Here is a 21,449-nt window from a genome sequence, read left to right as displayed (position 1 = left end):
GCACCGCCCAGAGAGGCGCAATAAAAGCGTTTTCTATTGGATCTCGTGTGTTTGAAAGTGAGCGCGCGAAGCTGAGCGGGAGTTGAGAGGAGTAGAGCGGGAAGAGGCAGTAGGACGTAGGTCTACGCACGCACACCACATGCGGCGTCCTTTTTTCTAGCCTCTATTCCAATGAACGTGCTCCACATCTTGCTGTCTAAAGGGAAGTTCATATTGATAGCGTTAAGTCGCTCATGAGTGGGATTCACGAAATGTAGTTTGGTGGTTGAATGCCTCTAATTGTGTCTTTAATTACATCTGAAGCGAAGTCATTGAACATAAAAGGTACCTTTTTTTTGTGGTCAAACACTCATTGCATTCATTACATATTGTCATAAATTGTGTGAGCGGTTTTTTGAGGTCTTGTGAAAGTATGCAAACTTCAACGGACTTAAACACCCTGGTGCTTTCAAAGCTCCCAGTTTAATTTGTAAAGTCACGTTTTATGGACACATATTCAGTTTAGTGCAGCTTTAAGAGAAGTGAGCGCTTTATTGTGGCAGTGGGTGGCTCTTAAAAGAGCCGTTGTTGAGTAGCTGGTCTCGAAATTGCTTTATTTGGCCTTCTCGGTCTTCTTGGGCAGGAGCACAGCCTGGATGTTGGGCAGCACGCCTCCCTGAGCGATAGTCACTCCTCCCAGCAGTTTGTTGAGCTCTTCGTCATTGCGGACGGCCAACTGCAGGTGTCGGGGGATGATACGGGTCTTTTTGTTGTCGCGAGCTGCGTTTCCCGCCAGCTCCAGGATCTCAGCGGTCAGGTACTCCAGCACGGCCGCCAGATACACGGGAGCTCCGGCGCCAACGCGCTCTGCGTAGTTGCCTTTGCGGAGCAGCCTGTGCACACGGCCCACTGGGAACTGCAGTCCAGCCCGAGAAGAGCGAGACTTTGCCTTGGCGCGAGCCTTTCCTCCGGTTTTGCCTCTTCCGCTCATAGTAACGGTTAGTTCGTTTCACTGACGAGTAAACGACTGTCCGTAGACAGAGCGTGGCGCGTTTTATGTTCGGGAGCGCGTACGGTTCAGTGCCGCACCAATCAGCGACCGCGCTCACACAAAGGGAGGAGCTCTTGTACGCCACATTATGGAGGCATCACATTATTTTTCATCTCTATCTACATCTCCATCAGCAATGAACATTTACTAAACCTACAACAGGTTTGAAGATAATTACTATATTGAATTATCATTCAGTAAATCACAGATGGATCATTTTAGGTGACAATATGTATCGTCTGAACGTTTTCTTATTTGAAGTGTTTTATTCTGCTGTTTTATTCATCAATGGATTCATTTCAAAGGAAATTATAAAGCTCTAGTGTTGCTGCAAGTGGACCTGATTGACTAAGATTCAGGAACACAACCACGCCTTAACCTCCCTCCTCTTAACCTCCTCTCCAACCAACCCCAGTTCAACTCAACCACACCTTCAGTTAACCAGAAGCCCTATTTATACAGTCCTATCCCAACAACACCATCTCTCCATGCTCTCCCACACCCCATGTCTCTTGTTCACCCCTTAGCCAACATCTATCATCATCAATAAATACCTTTATCGTATTCTATAGTTGTGGCGTGGTCCCTGTTAGTAAATATAAGGTGGAGAAATGAGAAATGTTGTGTATTTAACTTATGTGTATCTGTTCTATGTCTTCACTAACAGCAATTAAGCAGAAGGTAGTTTCTCTATAATTAAAAAAGCAACGTAATGTATATGCTGGAATGGTAGGAGGGCATCCGCATTAAATGAGGGTGAGAGTAAAGTAAAGTATTTGTACGTCTTCTCACTCCTTTTGAGCGAGCATTTTCTAGTTGCCTAAGCCTCTAATGCAGAAAATAATTAGTTTTATCATCTTTTTTTTTTTTTTTTTTTTTTCCACAGAGGAATCTGTGGAAATGTTGCAAAATTGCAAAAGCGGGCTTTAGTGGTTACCAATATCACAACTTCACCTTTAATAAAAGCCAGCTTTGTATTAGTTATTGCTCACTCAATAAAATTAATAATTTTTATTTTTTTTATACAGAACAGCACTAAGTACACCGTATGGTCCCATAGCTGATGTGATGTCTTGTAACTGTTTCCAGTGCTTGTTTTCATCCATCCACTTTGTGGACAACCTGAATAAGGGATGAACAGAAGCAAGACAAAGTTTGGAAGATTAGGCCATGGTTTTGGTGCTAGACCTAGCACCAAACCTAACTTGGTTCACCTCGAAGTCATAGAGTATGCTGGAGATTACAGTTATTGCCCACATCTTGAAGCCCCAGGGATGGGGTTACCCACGCATATATTGCCTGAACCCAATGAACCTTCCCTTGAAAGGAATCATCATTTCATCAATGGAGTTAGTTTTGACCATCCCAGCTTGTCAAAGCCTGATCTCGTCAGATCTCAGAAGCTAAGCAAGGCTGGGCCTGGTTAGTACTTGGATGGGAGACCACTGGGAATTCCAGGTGCCACAGGCGGGCGCCAGTTGCAAAAACCCTGTTGTTGTGTCCTTAGGCAAGACACTTCACCCACATTGCCTAGTATGAAAGTGGTGTGTGCAGTGGAGGTCAGAAGGGCAGATGGTGCCAAAAGGCAGCTGTGGCTACAGTAGTAGCTTACCACCACTGAGTGTTGAGTGAATGAATAATGAACTGTAAAGCACTTTGGGTATCTTGAAAGGCACTATATAAATGCAATGCAAAGATTAATTAATTAATTAATAGTAAATAAATTTAAAAATGTATTAATTAATTATACTCCTCTGGCACTATCTGCAGGCACTTCTCGTTGAAGGACTCCAACCATGGTCTAATCTTCCAAAGTTTTTCTTGCTTCTGTTCATCTGTAACACTGAGATTGTCCACAATGGGGAAGGATGAAAGCAAAACACTAGAAAGAGTTATCACTATCACTGTTATCTGATTCTATTTCAAAATTATACAATTTTATAGACTACATAACTATAAACACACACGCACCTATCCATCTATTCTATTGGCTCAACACTCAGGGGTGAGGGATTCTCTGTGTAAAAGGGGCATCGTTTGTAACCCACTGTTGCATTTTTGCATCATTTACATAAATCGCTCTAAATTATGTGTAGTATACTTTAAAAAAATATATATGTTTAACTTAAACCTGGGCGTCATTTTTGACTCTGAGCTGACTTTTATCCCACACATTAACAACATTACAAAAATTGGTTTCTATCACTTAAATAACATAGCCAGAGTCCGCCTCATTCTCTCTCTGGCCAACACCGAGACGCTGATGCATGCTTTTATCACCAGTCGAATAGACTACTGTAATGCCCTGCTCTCTGGTCTTCCCAAAAAGAGTATTTCAGGTTTACAATTACTACAAAATTCTGCCGCACGTGTCCTGACGAGGACCAGAGGGCGGGACCACATTACACCAGTTTAAAAATCACTGCATTGGCTCCCTGTGTGTTTCAGGATTGATTTTAAAGTTCTTTTGCTGTTTTTTAAATATCTTAATGGTCTTGGGCCTTCTTATCTTTCAGAACTGCTTTTTACCCTATGAACCCTCGCGGGTCCTCCAAGCAGCAGGCTCCTGGTCATTCCCAAAGTCAGGACACACACTCACGGAGAGGCGTCTTTCCAGTATTATGGTCCCCGTCTATGGAACTGCAGCAGGAGGAGCTCAGGGCTGCAGAGAACATTCATGTTTTTAAGAGTAGGCTCAAGACCCACCTTTTTAGCTTAGCTTTTGAATGAGATATCATATTTTTTACTTGTTTCTACTGTACACGTTTTAATTATATTTATTTATTTTAGGCTTATTTTTAGGATATGCAGTGTTTTCTCTGTAGGAGCCCTCTGCATCAGGAGCAGGGGTCGGCTGTAGCTGTCGGGTCTGTACCGTGGGCTCCTGGTGGAGGGATGGTGCCTTGGGCTTCATCTCTCCCCTGGGCCCTGTGGTGGTTCCTGGTGGTGGTGGACGTCTCTCTGCTCCTGGTGTAGACGGCTCCTCTGATGATGCTTTCTCAACTGGTTCGCCTGTATTCAGCCTCACATTTTACTATGTGTCGTTTTATGTATTTTAGCAGTTTAGTGTGTGTGTGCGTGTGTGCTTGTGTGCTTGTGTGTTTGTGTGTCTGTGTTGTTTGGTTGTGTCGAGTTGGGCAGCTGTGGGGGTTGGGTGGGTGGGTGGAAATGTGGGATTGTTTTTAATCTCTGTAAAGCACTTTGTGTTACATTTTTGTATGAAAAGTGCTTTATAAATATAAATATATTTATATATATAATATTTTACAGATTGTTTACTTACTTCTACAATTGTAAAAAAAAAAAAAAAAAAAAAAATATATATATATATATATATATATATATATATATATATATATATATATATATATATATATATATATATATATATATATATATATATATATATATATATATATATATATATATATATATCCATAAAAGAGAGCTCCAATATTCATATTTTCCCTTCAAAAATGTTGTGTGATGTAATACAGAGTGTTGGGTGCTGGGATTTGCAGCTTTTGTTACATTCAGTCAATGTGAGGCACTACTAGAGAGCTCTAAGTAAATGTTGCAATTCTGACCCTCTGGGACTGTGGGTCTCAGAGGCTTAATGAAGAAGTTCGAATAGATATCAATACATTTTGGGTTCAATCTCCTAACAGTCCAGCAGGGGGCGGTCTCTTGCACTCCAACCTTACACACATTGCAGAAGAAAACGGGAAGACAGCCGTACACGACAGAAGACATTTTCCTGATTTCCAATTGATTTTACTTGTCCAAATGTCTTTCTATAATCTCCCGGGCTTTTCTTTACGACTAAGTGGTTGTAGGGTGAACACGGCGCGGCACAGAGGGACAGCATCGCGCGTAAGTATGCGCCGTTACTCGAGAAAATGTCCCGTTTAGTCCAGCGTCCTTGGAGGTAAACACAGGAAAAGGAGCTGTCTCATGACTCGGTATTAAGCCCAAACAACTGATCAGAGCTACACGGTAAACCGAAACTTTAAACGTGTCCAGTGCGTTATAAACATGTTCAAAATGAAGTGGCCCATCGTGTATTTTCAATGATTTTCTGACAATTAAGGATCTAAAAGCTGGTTTAAGTCAATAACACAAAAATAAGCAACAATTCTGACATTTCATTGTGCATATGATATATAGATATAGTTTTTTTCCTATTGCAAAGGATGGAAACAACACAATTCTATTTCTAAAACCAAAAATAAAGAACTAACTATTGCAGGGTCAACATCTCTAAGTATCTGTCCAGTGAGTTTTGTCCTCATCGATAAATGCAAAGTCATAAAGGTTGTAAAGTCCTGATCATAATCTTATAGGCTATCACATAATAAACAAATAATATAAAAAGCATTGGTGAATGATTTACTTGGAGCTCTGATATTAGATGGATATGGAGCTAGCAGAGTGGTTATCATTTGCCCCAACTCCCAATAGATTTTTCATGTTTAGTGAAATTCTGCTGCAGTTAATCCATTATAGTTGTTATACCCCTGAGCCAGATACATTTTCAATACTGTTTTTTTTTTTTTTTTAAGGTGCACTATTATACAGGCTACTTTTTCTGGTTGGGGATCCGTTTACTGTTTGTCTTCATGGAGATGCTTTGTGTGGTGTCTCATTTTGTGTGGGGGCTCTCCTTTCCATAGATTAGACCTGTAACTTGGCCTGGTATCCATGACATTTAAAGGAACTGTATGTAAGATTTAGATTTTTAATTTTATAAACTTGACGTATGTGTCCCCAGATACATGATAAACATGACCAAATATAGCGATACCACAGAATAGATAGTTAGATAGAGAGATAGATACCGTAGACCAGACATGTCAAACTCAGGCCTGGGCAAATTTTACCTGCAATATAATTATATTTGGCCCGCAAGATCATATCAAATCTGTATTAGAGCTGCCCACTGGCTACAGATAGACTATAGAGACATTATTTATTTAAAATGTTGTTATTATTTTATATTATGCTTGTTCTGGATTCAATATTTAAGCAAAACTATTATTAAATATTTATTTTAATAAGAAAATGTTTAACATTACATATCTCAAAAGAAGAGAAAACAAATGTTTCAATAGATATTTAGTTTGGCCCATGATTTAGTCCTGGTTTTTAATTGTGGCCCTCTGTACAGTATCTGTCCATCTATGTCAAGGGTGTCAAACTCAAATTCACATAGATAGATTAATGGATAGATAGATGGAGAGATAATATAGGTACCGTGGATAGATAAATTGATTGATGTAGCTTTTACTGGTCATAGTAATGCTGATTTAGATCACGATAGACTGTAATGCTGATTTAGATCAGCATTACAGTCCGATCCAATCAGAAAGCTGAAGTCCCAAAATGCCTGATCTGAATAGTGTCTACTTAAAGCCCAGCACCTCCAGCCAATCATGAATCAATGCTAGTGCAGCACCTGCAGCTCAGTGCCTCTGCAGAACAGTGAGGGAATTCTGGAGGATCTGAGCTTTTACGTGAGGCCTGGTCTGTCTGTATATTGAGGATGAAAAAACATTTGCATGTGTCCTCTATCTGCAGGTTAAAGCACTAGCAACTCAGGTTCAGTTTTACTTGTAAAACCCTTTTTAAATTTTGAGAGCAGAGAATGCATACAGTTCCTCTCAGTTTACTGTGGGACATTCAAGGCAAATAAATTATCTCCATAGTGACCAGCAAGTTGCAAACGCTACACCAGAAAAGTTACACTGAGCATCTTTACACATAAGTAACTGACAATTGTACATTCTATCCTGACATAGACATATAGCTGATTCTTGTTTTTCTCCTCAGGTTCTATGTTCCGCTTAAGAACCCCAGAAGAAGAAGAACACTGCGAACAGATCTGCGCGCTCCGACAGGCGGCACTCCAGGACGATGCCCAGCTCCTGGACGCCATGCTGTGCCAGGAAATCTACCGGAAGGTCATCAACTGCAGGGGGGGCTGGGGTGTGTCGGCCACGCCCCTCCACGCCGCCGCCTCTAAGGGCCACACAGGCTGCGTGCGCGTCCTGCTAGCTCATGGCGCCCGCGTGGACAGCCTGGACGTCAAAGCCCAGACCCCCCTGTTCACAGCTGCCCGCGGGAAGCACCTCCACTGCCTCTTAGCCCTGCTCCGTGCTAGTGCTGATCCGAATGGGAGCAGCCATAACCTCTCCTCCCCGGTGCTCACGGCTGCACGAGAAGGTGATGTGGATGTACTGAGGATTTTGCTAAAATACGGCGCTGAAGTGAACGACCGATCCAAAGTGGTGATTCTGAGCTCGATGGTGAAAGTTTCGAGCGGGCCTTTGTATCTGGCAGCAGTGTACGGGCACATTGACTGTTTCAAGTTGTTGTTGCTGTACGGAGCCGATCCGGATTATAACTGTATAGATGCACTGGTGTTGGGACTGATGAAGCAGCCTAAGACGGTGCTGGAAATGTGTTTGCGTCATGGGTGCGGGGTGGAGTACATTCAGCTGCTCATAGACTTCGGAGCCAACGTGTACCTGCCCACACTCATCATCGAGAAGTCCACCAAACAGAACGAGGCCGTGGAGCTGCTGCTGAGAGAGAGAGGTGCGGAGTTAATAAATATGTTGCAGTCAGTGCTCAGAAATAGACAGTTTGTCCCATATCGGGCCCATATATCGTTGTATCTCCAACAGAGGCTAATATTTAGTTTTGGCCGACCTGCTGACTAAAGTACTGCATAAAATATGACTACACAGTTCTCTTAAAGGTTCATGTTAAGAAAAGAGCTGTGGATGAGTTTGTAGTCAAATTAAATTATATTATTTGAGGATAATGATACAAAATCTGCCCAATAATATTGACAGAGCTTATTATTATTATTATTAATTATTGTTAAATTATTACTGGTACATATTTAAATATATAATTTGTGAGCAAACCCTCTCACAGTAAGAAGGTGTGATTTTGATGCATTATTATGAACAAAAATTGCTCAAGTACATGTTACATAGATGTGCGTAATGCCATAATATGGAACACTTGGAACACAAAGCATTTGCATTGGGAGAAATAAATCAATTCCATATTCATTTAATAACAATAATTTCATAATCATCTCAAAATCTCATCCCATATAATTCTATTTATGTTCCACAAATTTTCACATATGCAAGTTATGTGTTTAAACGTATGTAACTCGTTTTGTTTGTTGTTTTCAGGAACCCCCAAAACCCTGATGTCACAGTGCAGACTGGCCCTCCGCAGACACCTCCGCAAGATCAATAAGATCCACTGTATCGACCAGCTGGACCTGCCCACCAGCATCATCCAATATCTCCAACACAAGCCACCACCATTCTATGTGCTATGAGTCTTACACTGAGAGAGAAGCAAGGAACTCAGATATGTACTGTTCATATCTGACCCACAATGAACTGAGAGCGGACAGACAGGTGTAGTAATTGCACTGATACACAGAGGTGGGTGAAGTAGCCTAAAGATGTTCACAGATAAAAATAGTTGTCACACCTTAATCTCAGAAGCTAAACAGGGCAGGGTCTGGTTACTACTTGGATGGGAGACTGCTGGGAATATCAGGAGCCACAGTGGATGCCTGTTGTGTCATTAGGCAAGAAGTGTTGGTGGTGATCCGCATATTGGCAGCCTCACTTCCGTCAGTCTACCCCAGGGCAGCTGTGTCTATAATAGTATCTTACCAACATTTAATGTGGAGTGATTGAATAATGCGCAATTTTTTAAGGAACTTTTAAGTGTCTGGAAAAGCACTATATAAAACAAATGCATTATTGTTAATAAATAAGAATACAGTTATTGGTAAATACTGTAATATTACTCAAGTGTAGGTGGAAGATGTACTGAAAAATTTATAATAGCACAATTGTTGAGTATTGTCTATAAATAAAACAATTAGAAATAACAGCAAAAAGATTAAAAAGTCAAATGAGCAGAAATACCACTTTTTACATTACACTAGAGGTTTCTGTTCTTTTTTGATTACATCTCTGCTCCATTTTAGTTTTGTGCGAAATTTGCACATCACTCAGAATTTTTACAGGTGCATTTGAGCACATTCTGCATTGTCATCTGAATCTCTATTGAGATACCGCAAAAAAATTGCTACTGTACTTCTACTTGAGTAGAGGTGGTACTGACAAAGTCGTTGTCCAAGAAATTACTCAAGTAAGAGTAAAAAGTATTTTGGGAAAGAACTAGTCAAATAAGAGTAACGGAAAGAGTAATTGTCAGGGCATTTCATCTTTATAATTTGATGCTAATGCCATTGGAAGGATAGAACATTGAATAAACTAAACAAAGAACAGACAGAAAAATGCTTTTGTCACTTGTAGACTTACTCATAGTGGGAAGAGTAACCAAAACTTTATTCAAAAAAAGAGTACTGATACTGACGGATGTATTACTTAAGTAGGACTAAAAGTATGGTGTTTGAAAACTAGAAAAGTAATTTTATTAAATAGTACTCAGTTAAAATTTGATTACTATCTCTGCTGATATAATTGCCCCCCAACTAATCCTTCTATTGCTGTCAAATCTGAACTAAAATGACTAGATGACTGTTGAGGGCTCCGTATGTCACATAATTGTGAAGCTCATAGAAATGAATGTCAGATCATTCAGTTGTTTATTTTAATATAAATAGTTGACATGAAATTTGGCATGTACTGGAAAAGCTGAGTTGTATTACATTGGAAATTTGTAAAAACAGCATTCAAAATGTAATTCTACAAACTGACCTGCAGGTGGCAGAAGAGTCAAGACCATGTAAAGGTTAGAAACGATGGACTCAGTGGACGTATGGACATACTGTAATTTTTTTTTTTCTCTCTCTCTTCTCATAGTGTAATAAATGAGAATATCTTAATTTAATTTTCTGTATTAAACAAAATGAAACAACCAAAAAACATTGTAACTGGCTTTTTTTTTTTTTTCTCAAATTTGGTTAAATTGGAATGTCATGTGAGTATGCAAGCTATGAGAGTTAAACTTATGATTAAGAAAGTATTTAATATCTAAGGATAAGTAGTAAGATTAGGTTTTAAAAAAAATACATGTTAATGGCACTATACCTGATTTTTTTATTGTCTTATAAAAATTAAAAACAGAACTAGTTCATTTTAAACAGTTTGCAATGGTCCAAAGTAGAACATCCTAATTATTTACCATGATGAGTTTGTAAGTGTTTTTCACAACTTTCAGAACAGAGCGGAGTTTTGCCACCACTGTGAAGCTAACAATAATGAGCATGTTAACATGCACATCCTGATTAACAGACTTATTTTGACCTTATGAGCAACGTATACAATTTATCCTTACTAGGTCAAGACAATTATTGCTCACATACATGGAAAAAAAAAATCAGGTACAGAGCCTTTAATATTTGTAGAATCCAATTATCCAAAAGGCTTTACAAGTTCATATAATAATAATAATAAAAAAAAAACATGAACATAATAGACTAAAAGCAAATATTTTATTAAATATGATTACTATGAAAATTCCCACTTCAAACAATCACAGAATGGAAGTGTCCCAGCTTCAAAATTGGAAAAAATATTATTGATAAGCAGCCAGTGTTTCCCATGTAAACATTGTATTTGGTCCCTTTTGAGTCAGTTCATTGTCGTCACGTGGTCGTCATGGCGACATTAGCCCAGCCCCACATCCAGCGACATCATGACCACGAAGCCCAGGATGGACATCCACGAGGCCAGCTTCCCGTTGCCGCTGGAGATGAGACAGACACACGTAAGCTGATTTTTTCATTTGATACATTCTCTTGAGGCACTGCTCTGTCTGAAGCAGTTACTCAATTTAGACTTTAATTTGTGCTTTGTTTTAATGCAATTTGACCATTAATAACTGACTGTCGTAACTACAACCGGTGTTTCAGGCAATGAAAACAAATATGAGGCTGTGTTAACGTGTGCATTGTGTCACTATGGAAACTGCTGAACATTCTGCCACAGACATACAAAACATCTTCCCCTTCCAGAATGATATCACCGCAAAGTATCAAATCAATATGTTAAGTTATAATAAGTTATGATCTGGCTTTTTGAAACTCTAAACCAATCAATATAACTGTCATCACTTGTCCATAACAAAGTAAAGATTGATCAAACTTAGAGGAGAAGCCCAGAGCACTTGACCCTTTTAGATTCTCACCTGTCACAGCACTTGTATGTCTACATGTCACACCAGTCAAATGCAAAGTGGCACTTTTACCTTCTACATTATTACACAAACTCTTGTGAATTTAATCCATGTTAGAATATTAGAATGTTGTTATCTCCTCAAAAACAAACCTGGAGTTGTGTTTTTTTTTTTTCATTCACACATGTTTGAGTAACCTTATATTATAAGTCTGTCTGCATCTACAAAGCTCAGAATGCTCTGTTCCACCTTGTGATGTCATGTGGTAGTTCTCAAGTTAACAGTTCCTTTTACCTTTAGTTCAGTTCAGGTCTGAAATCATCCAAATTATTCCAGTGACGGTGTATGAAGTTTAAAACCATAATGGGGCACTTCCTGTATCACCACATGACATCACAATGTAGATCTGAGTGTTTTCCTTTAAGAGAACACCAAACATTTAAGTTGTGATACAAGAAATTACTTCAGTAAGAGTAAAAAGTATTTGGGGAAACAACTACTCAAGTAAGAGTAACTCAGAAACATTTTGTTTGCTTTTGTCATTTGTAGCCTTTTTTTTTTTTTCTTTATTGACCACCCCAAAGGAGTTCAACCTTCACACTCAACCAAACACCACCCACACATCACATCCATACCCGCTCATGCTTAATACGGATCCATAAGGAAAGAATTAGTAATAATAAATAACATGAAATACACAAATTAAAAACTAAAAAGGTATACGCAACTCAGCAAAGGACTCAAACCAATAAAGAACACAAGAAATAAACAATAACAATAATGATGATTATTCTTACCATGTCCCTAATATCAGTGAGCAAATATTCCATTTCCTATTACGCTCTGATAAATGATTAGTTTTTCTGTTTATACTGATTCTATTATTCTATTATGATTCTAAGTATTCAAAACATAAATTTGATATTGTTGAAGCCTTAAATGAAATACTTATATTGAGAAAAGGTGTGAAAAAGTGTGAAAAGGTGTCACTTGTGGACTATTCACAGTGGGAAGAGTAACCAAAACTTTATTCAAGAAAGAGTCCTGATCCTCTGTCAGGTATATTACATAAGTAAGAGTAAAAGTTTGGTGTTTGAAAACTAGAAAAGTAATATTTTGTGAAGTTGTAGTAATAGTAGTAACTATTTCTGATATAATTGTCCCCCCAACTGATACTGCTACAGCTGCTAAATCTGAACTAAAAGACTGTTGTGAAGCTCATAGAAATGAATGTGAGACTCATTCAGGTACGTATTACCACATGACATCACAAGGTGGAACACAGGGCTTTCCTTTAAGAGAACACCTCAGCCTAAATACATGGGGTTTGTGTGTTAAACATGTGTGGATGAAACAAAACCCAACTCCATGTATGTTTTTGATGAGGAAACAACATTATATCAGACCACAAAACTGCATAATATATGTTCTTGAAGATAAGTTTGTATTTTATCTTAAATATCAGTAAAAGGATCCACGTCACATCATCGCTAGTATAAGCCTCACCTGACTTGTGCCTCAGGTATGATATCATCCACCACCACATAGACCATGGCCCCTGCAGCGAAGGCCAGAGCGTAGGGCAGCAGAGGCTCAGCCAGGACCACCGCCACGGCCCCCAGGACCCCCGCGATCGGCTCCACCATCCCACTCAGCTGGCCGTACCTGGGGAAGAGAAGCCGGCATGGTAGACCCCCGTCGTGGATGTGATGTGGTGGTTTATATTGTCTCTTACCAAAAGGCCTTCCACACAGAGACACCAGATCCTCGCAGGGGTAAGCTTACGGCTAGACCCTCTGGAAAGTTCTGGATGCCGATTCCAATGGCGAGGTTTCTGAAAACACATTTACAGTATGGAATCAGTTTTGCATCATTTTTTTACTACTTAGCCAGGCAGTTTATACATGTCTTTGTGTGTGTGACTGACTAAATTAATTGATGTATTATGCAAATTTAATGTTTCAGAGCTTTAAAGGTTTTATATTACGCAACATTGACTCTTGTGAGTTTTAAAACATGTTAAAATGTCTTTATAAAGGTTGAAATTATCTAAATGATTCTAGTGAAAGTGTCTGAAGTGTATAAAACACAGTGAAGCACTTCATGTCCTATTACATTACATTACATACAAAAGTGTTTTCTGTTTGAGAGAAGAACTCAGCCTAAATAAGCAGAGTTTGTGTTAAATTTGTGTGAATGAAACAAAATACAACTCCAGATATGATTTTTGATGAGGAAACATTATAACAGATCAGAAAACAACTTAATCTGGGCCCTTTAAACCATATTATAATGCTTTCCCTCAAGTTTACTCAAAGTTTTTTTGATGGATTCATGCATGTTTGTGTAGTCCTGTAATGTTCTGCATTTAAGTCCTCAGAAAATTCCTGTTTTCACCTTCTACCTATTCTCGCCCACATCTTTGTACTTTGTACAGTTATTTGAAAAATGAAGACTCCGAGCCATAAACACGGAGTTCAGAAATGTCACAGCTATTATTCTAAAATAAAAAACATGTGCATGAAAATGTGCTGCTTGCTACAATGACTTTTATTGCAGTTTTGAACAGGAAGGCTAATGTGACATTTATAAGCTTTATATTTTAGTTCTATATGTCAGTTTACAATGAAGAGATGTAAATGGTAATGTACTTTCATGCCATGTCATTTCAGTACTAAACTTGAAAAAGACATATGTCTTCGTCTTTACTGTCTTTAAAGATATTGTGTAGTATATAATCTCTACTGTGAAGGCAGGGTAATATCTACTCAATTCACACCGACAAAAAGCTAATGTTATAACTACTGTTTACAGGTCCACTAATACATTGTTGGCCAAAGACTGGGTTGTGACCCTCACGTGGGTCACAAGAGATTTTTTGGGGGGGTTGTCTTGTGATGATCTGCATGTAGGTCTGCAAAATACATTTCTGACACATGTTGAAATGTTAAGATGTGTTTTGTGTGATTTCTAAGTTTTTTTTTGTAATTATTTATTGACTATTTTGTTCTAATATTACTGGGCCAATTGAATGTTGAAAAGAAAAAGAAATTGGCTACATTTAATGTCCAAATAGGTGACTTATGGATCCCTTTATTGCTGCTTCAATGACTGTTTTTCATTGTTTCAAACTTGAGTAATACTAATTGTTCAAAGAGACAGGAGTCAGTCAACAATAAAATATCCTCATTAACACTCAGTAATGGTCAAATCCACCTTCATTTTGTGATTTACAAATTATGTATTGACTTGGGTCGTTTGTGACTTTTAAAATATGGGTCCCCAGAAAAAAAAAAAAAGTTTGGGAAACATACTATATTACATACAAGTGACTCTTGTGAGCTTTGAGCCGTGTTATAATGTTGTTACTTCATCAAAAACATACCTAGAGTTGTGTTTTGTTTCATTCACACATGTTTGAGTAACCCTTTATTATTAGTCTGTCTACATCTCCAAAGCTCAAAATGCTCTGTTCCACCTTGTGACGTCATGAAGCGATTTTGAAGTTTTCGAGACAATTCCAGGTCTGAAATCATCCAAATGGTTCTTATGAAGGTGTATGAAGTTTAAAAACACAGTGGAGCACTTCTTGTATTACCACATGACATCACAAAGTAGAACAGAGTCTAAATATGCAGGATTGTGTGTGTTAAACGTGTATGAAACAAAAAAAACTCCAGGTCTGTTTGTGATGAGGAAATATTATAACACAGATCAGAAAATGGTGTAGTATGGGCCCTTTAACCTAAAGAGGGTGTTACATGAGCATTCTTAATTACATTTACTTAAATTTAAAAAGTGTACTCTAAAATATCTAAACTATGACCAGAACACACATACAGTCCTACTAATAGTGCCCCATGTAAACTCCACAACATATATTTACAGATATGTCCACTGGGTGTCAGTAGAGCACAAGACCAGCAAAGCAGCACATTGACCGCTGGTCCAAATCTCACCTGGCGCTCTCAAAAGTGGCTGTTGAAGTCTTTCCTATGGCTCCGAATCCCACTCCCACTGCCAGCCCCTCTGCAACAAAACAACAATAACAGTTACCGCATGCTCATACAGACGAAGAGACCACTTATTTTCAAAGAATACAAAGAATAATTATGTGTCATTTAATGGGAGGCACTGGTACACGGATGCAGTTTTATTGCCTATGCCCCTCACGTCCGCCGAGGTGCTCACTATTCAAACGCAAATGTTAAAAGGTCATAGGGCAGTACATTTGTGGGGATGTATGCAACCGCAATGCTGGGCGAAGTGTTTTACGGACACATTCTATTCTGTTCTGTTCTGAATTTCCATCGGCGCTGAAAGCTAACTCAATTCCATGTTCCGTTATAACAACAAAAACGTGTGAAAATGTGATCTTTTGTTCTGGTATAAAAGCATTCAGAGTACTATTCACTCCCAGTGTTATAAGAGGTAGTCAAAGGTAGCTGCAATGCTGGAACAGTCTGATGAATTTTACTTAAAAACTCACGTTATAATAAAGGAACTGTCAGGTCTAGATCAGTTACGATAACAAATGTAGAAGTTTGATATACTGCTGAAGAAAATATACAATAAACAACAATATTTAAATGAATCTATTCAAGTAAAGCAGGATTATCCACAAAAAAATAAATACATATAAATAAAAATCTGAATGTACATTACAAATACAAAAAAAGAAACATGAAACTTCATATACAGTGCTTAGAGTACTTAGAAGTATATACATTTATTTGACCTTCCACAGCTCAAATTTTATCGTAGCACAGAAAAATAACAAAAAGTTCTCGACTTGTACAAAGAAAAAGTACAGGTGATAAATACTGACCTCCAAAACTTTATTGTTCCAACTGTGATTTATTGAACGGTAAATCGATATAGTAATTATTGTGAAAGTTTAAAACAAAAAAGGTACAACAATTACTGAACTTGGGTTGCCAGTGCCTTAACCTTCAGATAGACACATACAAGATACAGATAGGTCATGCTGATAAAGTCTGAAATATAAAGCCTATAGATCCTTAATTATGAGTTTTATTGTGCAGGCATATGTTACATGAAAGAACATATAAAGTGTGTAGGGGTGTGCTATAGAAGTTTAATCACGATCAAGTTTACACATTTTTAATATAGAGGTCCATAGCCAGTCCTCTGTCTGTAAAAGCATGTGGTGTGGAGGAAGAAATATGATTACTTTTTATGTGGTATGTAAGATTTTCACTTTACATTTCATCAACTTGACCTAAGTGTGTCCCTGGATACGAGATAAACATGTTCAAAACAAGTCTAGCTTTTACTGATTATAACTGTAAAGCTGATTTATTCTTAATTACAAAAACATTGGACATTATGGACAAGCTGTTTATGTTCTAATTTGATGTTTTGGTTCTCAAGACGATTATTCAATCAGAAAGCAGAATGAGCCTCACATCAATCTCTCATTTGGGTTGCCAGCTTCAGTGCTCAAATCCAGATGGTTTAAAGCGAAATGGTAAATGGCCGCATTTTTATACAGCACTTTTCCACTTTCAAGACACTCAAAATGCTTTACATCACTACGCATTCACCAGTGTATACAGACAAGGTGGGGCAAGATGGGTTAAGTGCCTTGCCCAAGGACACAATAACAGCATTTGTGAGAGCTGGAATTGCACTGCCAACCTGTAGGTCTAAACCAGGGGTGTTAAACTAATTTTGGTCCGCGAGCCGTATCCAACCTACTTTGATCCCAAGGGGGCTGGATCAGAAAACTCATGGCATATATACCCCAAAAATAACAATAAGTTCAAATATTTGTGCAGAGAAACACAAATGTATTACAGAAATCTTTTTTTTAATTGATGAACTTTTTCTTTTACAAAATATTATAATATTATGAAGAACCTGAAACTTTAAGAAAAATGCAATTTCAACACAATGTTTTAACATTAAACTGTATGCAAATAGGAATAAGTCCATTTTTCTTGTAAAATCCTGCATTCAGCGTCCACTTTTCTCATTTTTGACATTTTGCTGATGAGGGTGTCACGGTCAACAGTCAAAACAATCGTCCTTTAAGAGCGTTTGGAAAGAGGCAAGTCTTCATTTGTGCTGCTCTGGTGGGAGGCGTCCATGCACAGAGGAGCTGCTATGCTGAGGGGAAAATTACCAATATTTTAATAGAGAATATAATTAAAATATTTTAGTAGAAAATCAACCGAGGGCCAGATTAAAGGTCTTGAAGGGCTGGATCCGGCCCCCGGGCTTTATGTTCGACACCCCTGGTCTAAACGCTCAATCCATTCTTTTTTTTTTTTTTTTTTTTTTTTTTTTTTTCAGTGTCGAGAGTGGTATTCAAACCACCAACCTTTGGATCAGTGGATAAATACTCCAACTGAGCTACCGTCGTCAAACCTAAAAAACCTCTCTCTGGTCTGAATGGTCACTACCTAAACTCCAGTACATCCAGAAGGTTCTGAGCTTTCACATGAGGCCTATCCATACTCTGAGAATGAGAAAAAAAACTTACATGTGTTCTCTATATCCCAGCCGAGATTCAGTTGATATTGTAGGACCTAGATAAAGTTCCTTTAAACGGCAGAGATTAAAGTATCTTATGTTCATGAAATCCATACTTTTTGAACGATACAGTTAAACTGAGAATGATCAATATGAGGGGAAAAACACGGCTTAACTACCTGAATAACACCTTTAAATGTAGAGTATAACTTTGAAAATCAGAGACCAGACCGATCCGAGATAAGAGCTTATCAAGATCCAGACTATGAACTATCGAGCGGTGGCTAATCCCACGACACGAGCACGTTGACTTCAGAACCAGACCAAGATGAATAGGTGCAGAGGCTCAGTCATTACGAAGAAACAGGCCTATTGAATTTAGATAACACTTCCACTGTCAAAGGCGAGCAGAAAGTCAATACTGAGGATCAAGAGCACATATAGTGGCTCTGCTCTCTCCATCAAACACTAAATAAACACAATACTTATATTCTCTTTCATTATCAGTGTTGGTCAGAGTTGACACTTTCAGCTGAAAATGAGCTTCTCAAGTTGGGGATAAGAGAAAGTGGTTGTAGTAGCAGCTTTTGACAGTTTTTGTTGCAATATATATGTGACTGCGAATGCCTATAGATGTCAAATATAAAACTCACTCACTCCATTACTTCTGCACAAATATTGAATATCTTTTCACAATGATAACTTACTGTTATTTCATGAAATGCAGGTGGTAAAATGAGACCTGGGAACAGACGGGAATTGCATTTTTGCCAAAATCCTGTCAATTATTACTCTGAGTGGAGAAGAGTGTGAGCTCCAGAACTCATCTCAAAGAAGATCTCAAATAAGTCCCTGGCCTGTGTAAAAAGGCCAGGGGCTGTGTTACACTTATTGTGAGGAAAGAAATATGTTCTTATGATTATTCAGTTACTGACACTATGATTTTTGAAAATTATATCTTGGCCAGGAAGATACATCGCGATAGTTGTGAGTTTACATCTGGCCCGGCTCCTGCTGTTGCGATTGCTCGGGTAACCAGAAGTTCAAACATTGTGGTTTAGGTGGAGCCAAAGCTAAAGTGCCCAAACAAACCAAAAAAGACAGATGAACTTCAGTGTATTTTAACAGAAATACAGACTATTTTGTTTGTGCGGAAGGTAAGAGCTTTGTGCATTTGTAGACAGGGAAGATGTTTGCGATTTTCTCTCAACTGCGGGACCGTCCACATGACAATGTTTTTTGGTCAAAACGGAGAAGCTTGTATTTGTTTTAGCCTTTCATCCACACGGAGCCGGCGTTTTGGTTGGGCGAAAATTTAGTTTTTTGAGAACGGGTTTCAGAGTGGAGAAATCTGAGAATGCCGGCGCCGCTTTTTCATATGGACAAGCAAACCTCAGTTTTTGGAAAACGATGACGTCACGATCCCGTCATCACCAGGGTCCTCCGATGCAACGAAGCCTGCAGCCCTAAAAAAAAGAAAAAAAAAAAAAAAAAAAAAAGAAGCCTGCAGCCCTCGAACTAGCCTCCACAAACTGCAAAAGCATTGCCAAAATGGGACAGTGTAGCCTACAGAGTCGCTCCCATCACCCAGCAACCGAGACACGTGCTAATGCTAACATGCACCACATATTACGCACACGGATCAATAACAAACACTACATTTACACTGAAACGAATCCGCCTGTCACCATATCAGAAACGATCTGCGTCCAGACACATTGTTTCTGTGTCCACACGCCTTCCCTATCCATGCTTTGTGCATATTTGTTTATGTTTTACAGAAACAAAACTTAAATCCGCATGGCATGTGGTTTTAAGGACACGACTCAGTGGAATATGTGTGTTCTTTCTGTGACTTATGTTTAACTTTTTACTTTTAACTAAACATAATGGCTATATTTCTGGGATACATCTAAAATCGGCTAAATTACCCTAAAGTTTAAAAAACGGTGATGAGATCTGCATTATTAAATATCATTATCATTGTTAACAGCACCACATACAGGTGTGGCAGATGCATTACATCGTTTTCACTCTTCGTTGTCGTGTGGATGTCAATACTTACTGATCCGACACATGTGTGGATGAGAATTTTTTTCAACCCGCAAAGAAAAAAATCCAGGACCGTTGTTGTGTGGACGTAGCCTGGATGTAACTAAAGTTTGATTTTTGTCTTGTTTTGTTGCTGTGACCAAACATCAGATTCATGTAAAATCTGGGCAATCCACCTTTTCGTGATCGCTCTCAGCAAGAGCCATTCCAGACAGACACATTTAAGTAGATGGATTAATAATTTGTAACTAAATTACACTAAGTACATTTAATAGATATGTTGCAAAGTTGCATAGTTTAATTACCAGCAGATAGAACATCAGGACATCTCCACCTGGCTGTAGAATATGGCCACGTCCCATAAAAAAGGTTAGATAACGAGAAGGCCACAGAAATATATTGGAAAGTCAATGTAGCTATAAATCTGCTAAACTAATTACACTTCCGCTCTGTGTGGACACTTCCTTTTCTCCTACGACCATCCAGACACCTGCAGGAGAAAATTATGAATACAAACGATCTTTTTTTAAATGAATTTATATTAGAGAGAGTTTTTATTATCCATGTCAGGATTTGGTGGGAGTTGCGTACAAAAAGATTAATAATTTTTTGGCAGCTCAAACTTCAGAACTTCATGCTTTGTAGAAATAGTATTTTCTTATCCATACAGTCTTTCTTTGTTCTGTGTGAACTTTTGTATTTTTTAAACCATCACAGTGCACTTGAAAACCTATATTTCTGGCTGCACATTTGCCACCCGTGCGTTTAAGCTAATAGTCCCGACCTTCTTCTTTAACAATTGTTGTGAAAGTTCTCAAAAGTACGCAATACATTTTCTCCTCTTTTAAGCCCTGCAATACAAAATACTTCAGCTGCTGGAGAAAAGATTGACATTTAACAAGCAGCCAAGTTTTCGCAGGTCTCCGCATGCTTGTAATGATGAGTTCCGGTTTACTGCGAAGGCTTGAAAGCGCAGCGTGGCACAGATATAGATAACAAATGTTTAAAATAAGAAGATTTGACACAAAGAGATGAAAGGAATTCGGTGCTGGTGAAGTGCTATAGGGTAAGCCCCACTGGGAAGCAACTCATGTGTGAGTATGAATAAAACATCACAAGTGTTTGGGTACAGAGATCGTACGAGGCAGCTATATGCACACTAGCTCTTTAAAAACACACTTATGGCTGCTTAAAGAGCCTATGCTACGCTATTTTTGAATCTATGCATACAAATACTGCATATTTAGAGTATATTTTGAGTTCTTTCAGACCGGAAAACACTACACTTTGTAATTAGTGATGTTCTGAAACAATTTTTGGGGATTCCATACAATACTTTGCCTTAGTGTACTTGACAATACCAGCATAGTCTGATACTGTATAGTGAAAAGAAGTAGACTTAAACTACTCAGTTTTATTACAGTACAATAAATCTACTAAAAAGGCTATCTCTAAAGAAAATCTCCAAGAATAAGTGAGATTTTGAGGAGGTGTTAAAGAGTTAAATACATAATGATCTCATAATGATGATGAGTTGTGCTGATTTAAGCACATTTACTTTTCTGCTTGGTCACTTTCTCCCACAGTGTGAGGGTAGAAACAACAGTGAGGCCTGTAAAAAGACGCTCATCCTTGGAACACACTGGCCTTTCCAAACGAGCTGTGAGACAGCTGCAGTACATCC

General features: G+C 38.5%; 3 protein-coding genes and 1 pseudogene across 3 annotated transcripts in view; 2 read left to right on the top strand and 2 right to left on the bottom strand.

Annotated features, from left to right (window-relative positions):
* Positions 1–543: 543 nt before the first annotated feature.
* On the bottom strand, positions 544–986 carry LOC110173696 (histone H2A). Its single transcript, XM_020939716.2, has one exon. It carries the CDS (start codon positions 968–970, stop codon positions 593–595), a length of 378 nt encoding a protein of 125 aa, XP_020795375.2. The 5' UTR covers positions 971–986; the 3' UTR covers positions 544–592.
* Positions 987–2,382: 1,396 nt separating this feature from the next.
* Positions 2,383–2,500, top strand: LOC129407959 (5S ribosomal RNA; annotated as a pseudogene).
* A 2,235-nt stretch (positions 2,501–4,735) lies between these two features.
* LOC110173689 (ankyrin repeat and SOCS box protein 12-like) lies at positions 4,736–9,957 on the top strand. Its single transcript, XM_020939709.2, has 3 exons — positions 4,736–4,903; positions 6,860–7,627; positions 8,242–9,957. The coding sequence occupies exons 2-3, from the start codon at positions 6,865–6,867 to the stop codon at positions 8,391–8,393; spliced, it is 915 nt and encodes a 304-aa protein (XP_020795368.1). The 5' UTR covers positions 4,736–4,903; positions 6,860–6,864; the 3' UTR covers positions 8,394–9,957.
* Positions 9,958–10,417: 460 nt separating this feature from the next.
* Positions 10,418–21,449, bottom strand: part of LOC110173678 (zinc transporter ZIP11) — a 172,168-nt gene continuing 161,136 nt past the window's right edge. The window contains exons 7-10 of the mRNA XM_055150042.1: positions 15,175–15,244; positions 12,951–13,049; positions 12,722–12,880; positions 10,418–10,786 (exon numbers count right to left, since the gene is read on the bottom strand). Of these exons, the coding sequence (XP_055006017.1) occupies positions 10,708–10,786; positions 12,722–12,880; positions 12,951–13,049; positions 15,175–15,244 (407 nt within the window). The 3' untranslated portion in view covers positions 10,418–10,707. The remainder of the gene's footprint in view (positions 10,787–12,721; positions 12,881–12,950; positions 13,050–15,174; positions 15,245–21,449) is intronic.

Source organism: Boleophthalmus pectinirostris, unplaced genomic scaffold, assembly GCF_026225935.1.
Source record: "Boleophthalmus pectinirostris isolate CB_2022bp ecotype Guang Dong unplaced genomic scaffold, ASM2622593v1 HiC_scaffold_14, whole genome shotgun sequence".
NCBI lineage: Eukaryota > Metazoa > Chordata > Actinopteri > Gobiiformes > Gobiidae > Boleophthalmus > Boleophthalmus pectinirostris.
Note: the sequence above shows the minus strand (reverse complement) of the source record. Positions and strands in the feature narration are given on the sequence as shown.

Excerpts from the sequence above, each read along its gene's own strand:
- LOC110173696 (XM_020939716.2), bottom strand. The coding sequence starts at position 970 with ATGAGCGGAAGAGGCAAAACCGGAGGAAAGGCTCGCGCCAAGGCAAAG.
- LOC110173689 (XM_020939709.2), top strand. The coding sequence starts at position 6,865 with ATGTTCCGCTTAAGAACCCCAGAAGAAGAAGAACACTGCGAACAGATC. Across the intron at positions 7,628-8,241 it reads GCTGCTGCTGAGAGAGAGAG|GAACCCCCAAAACCCTGATG; the intron begins GTGCGGAGTTAA and ends TGTTGTTTTCAG.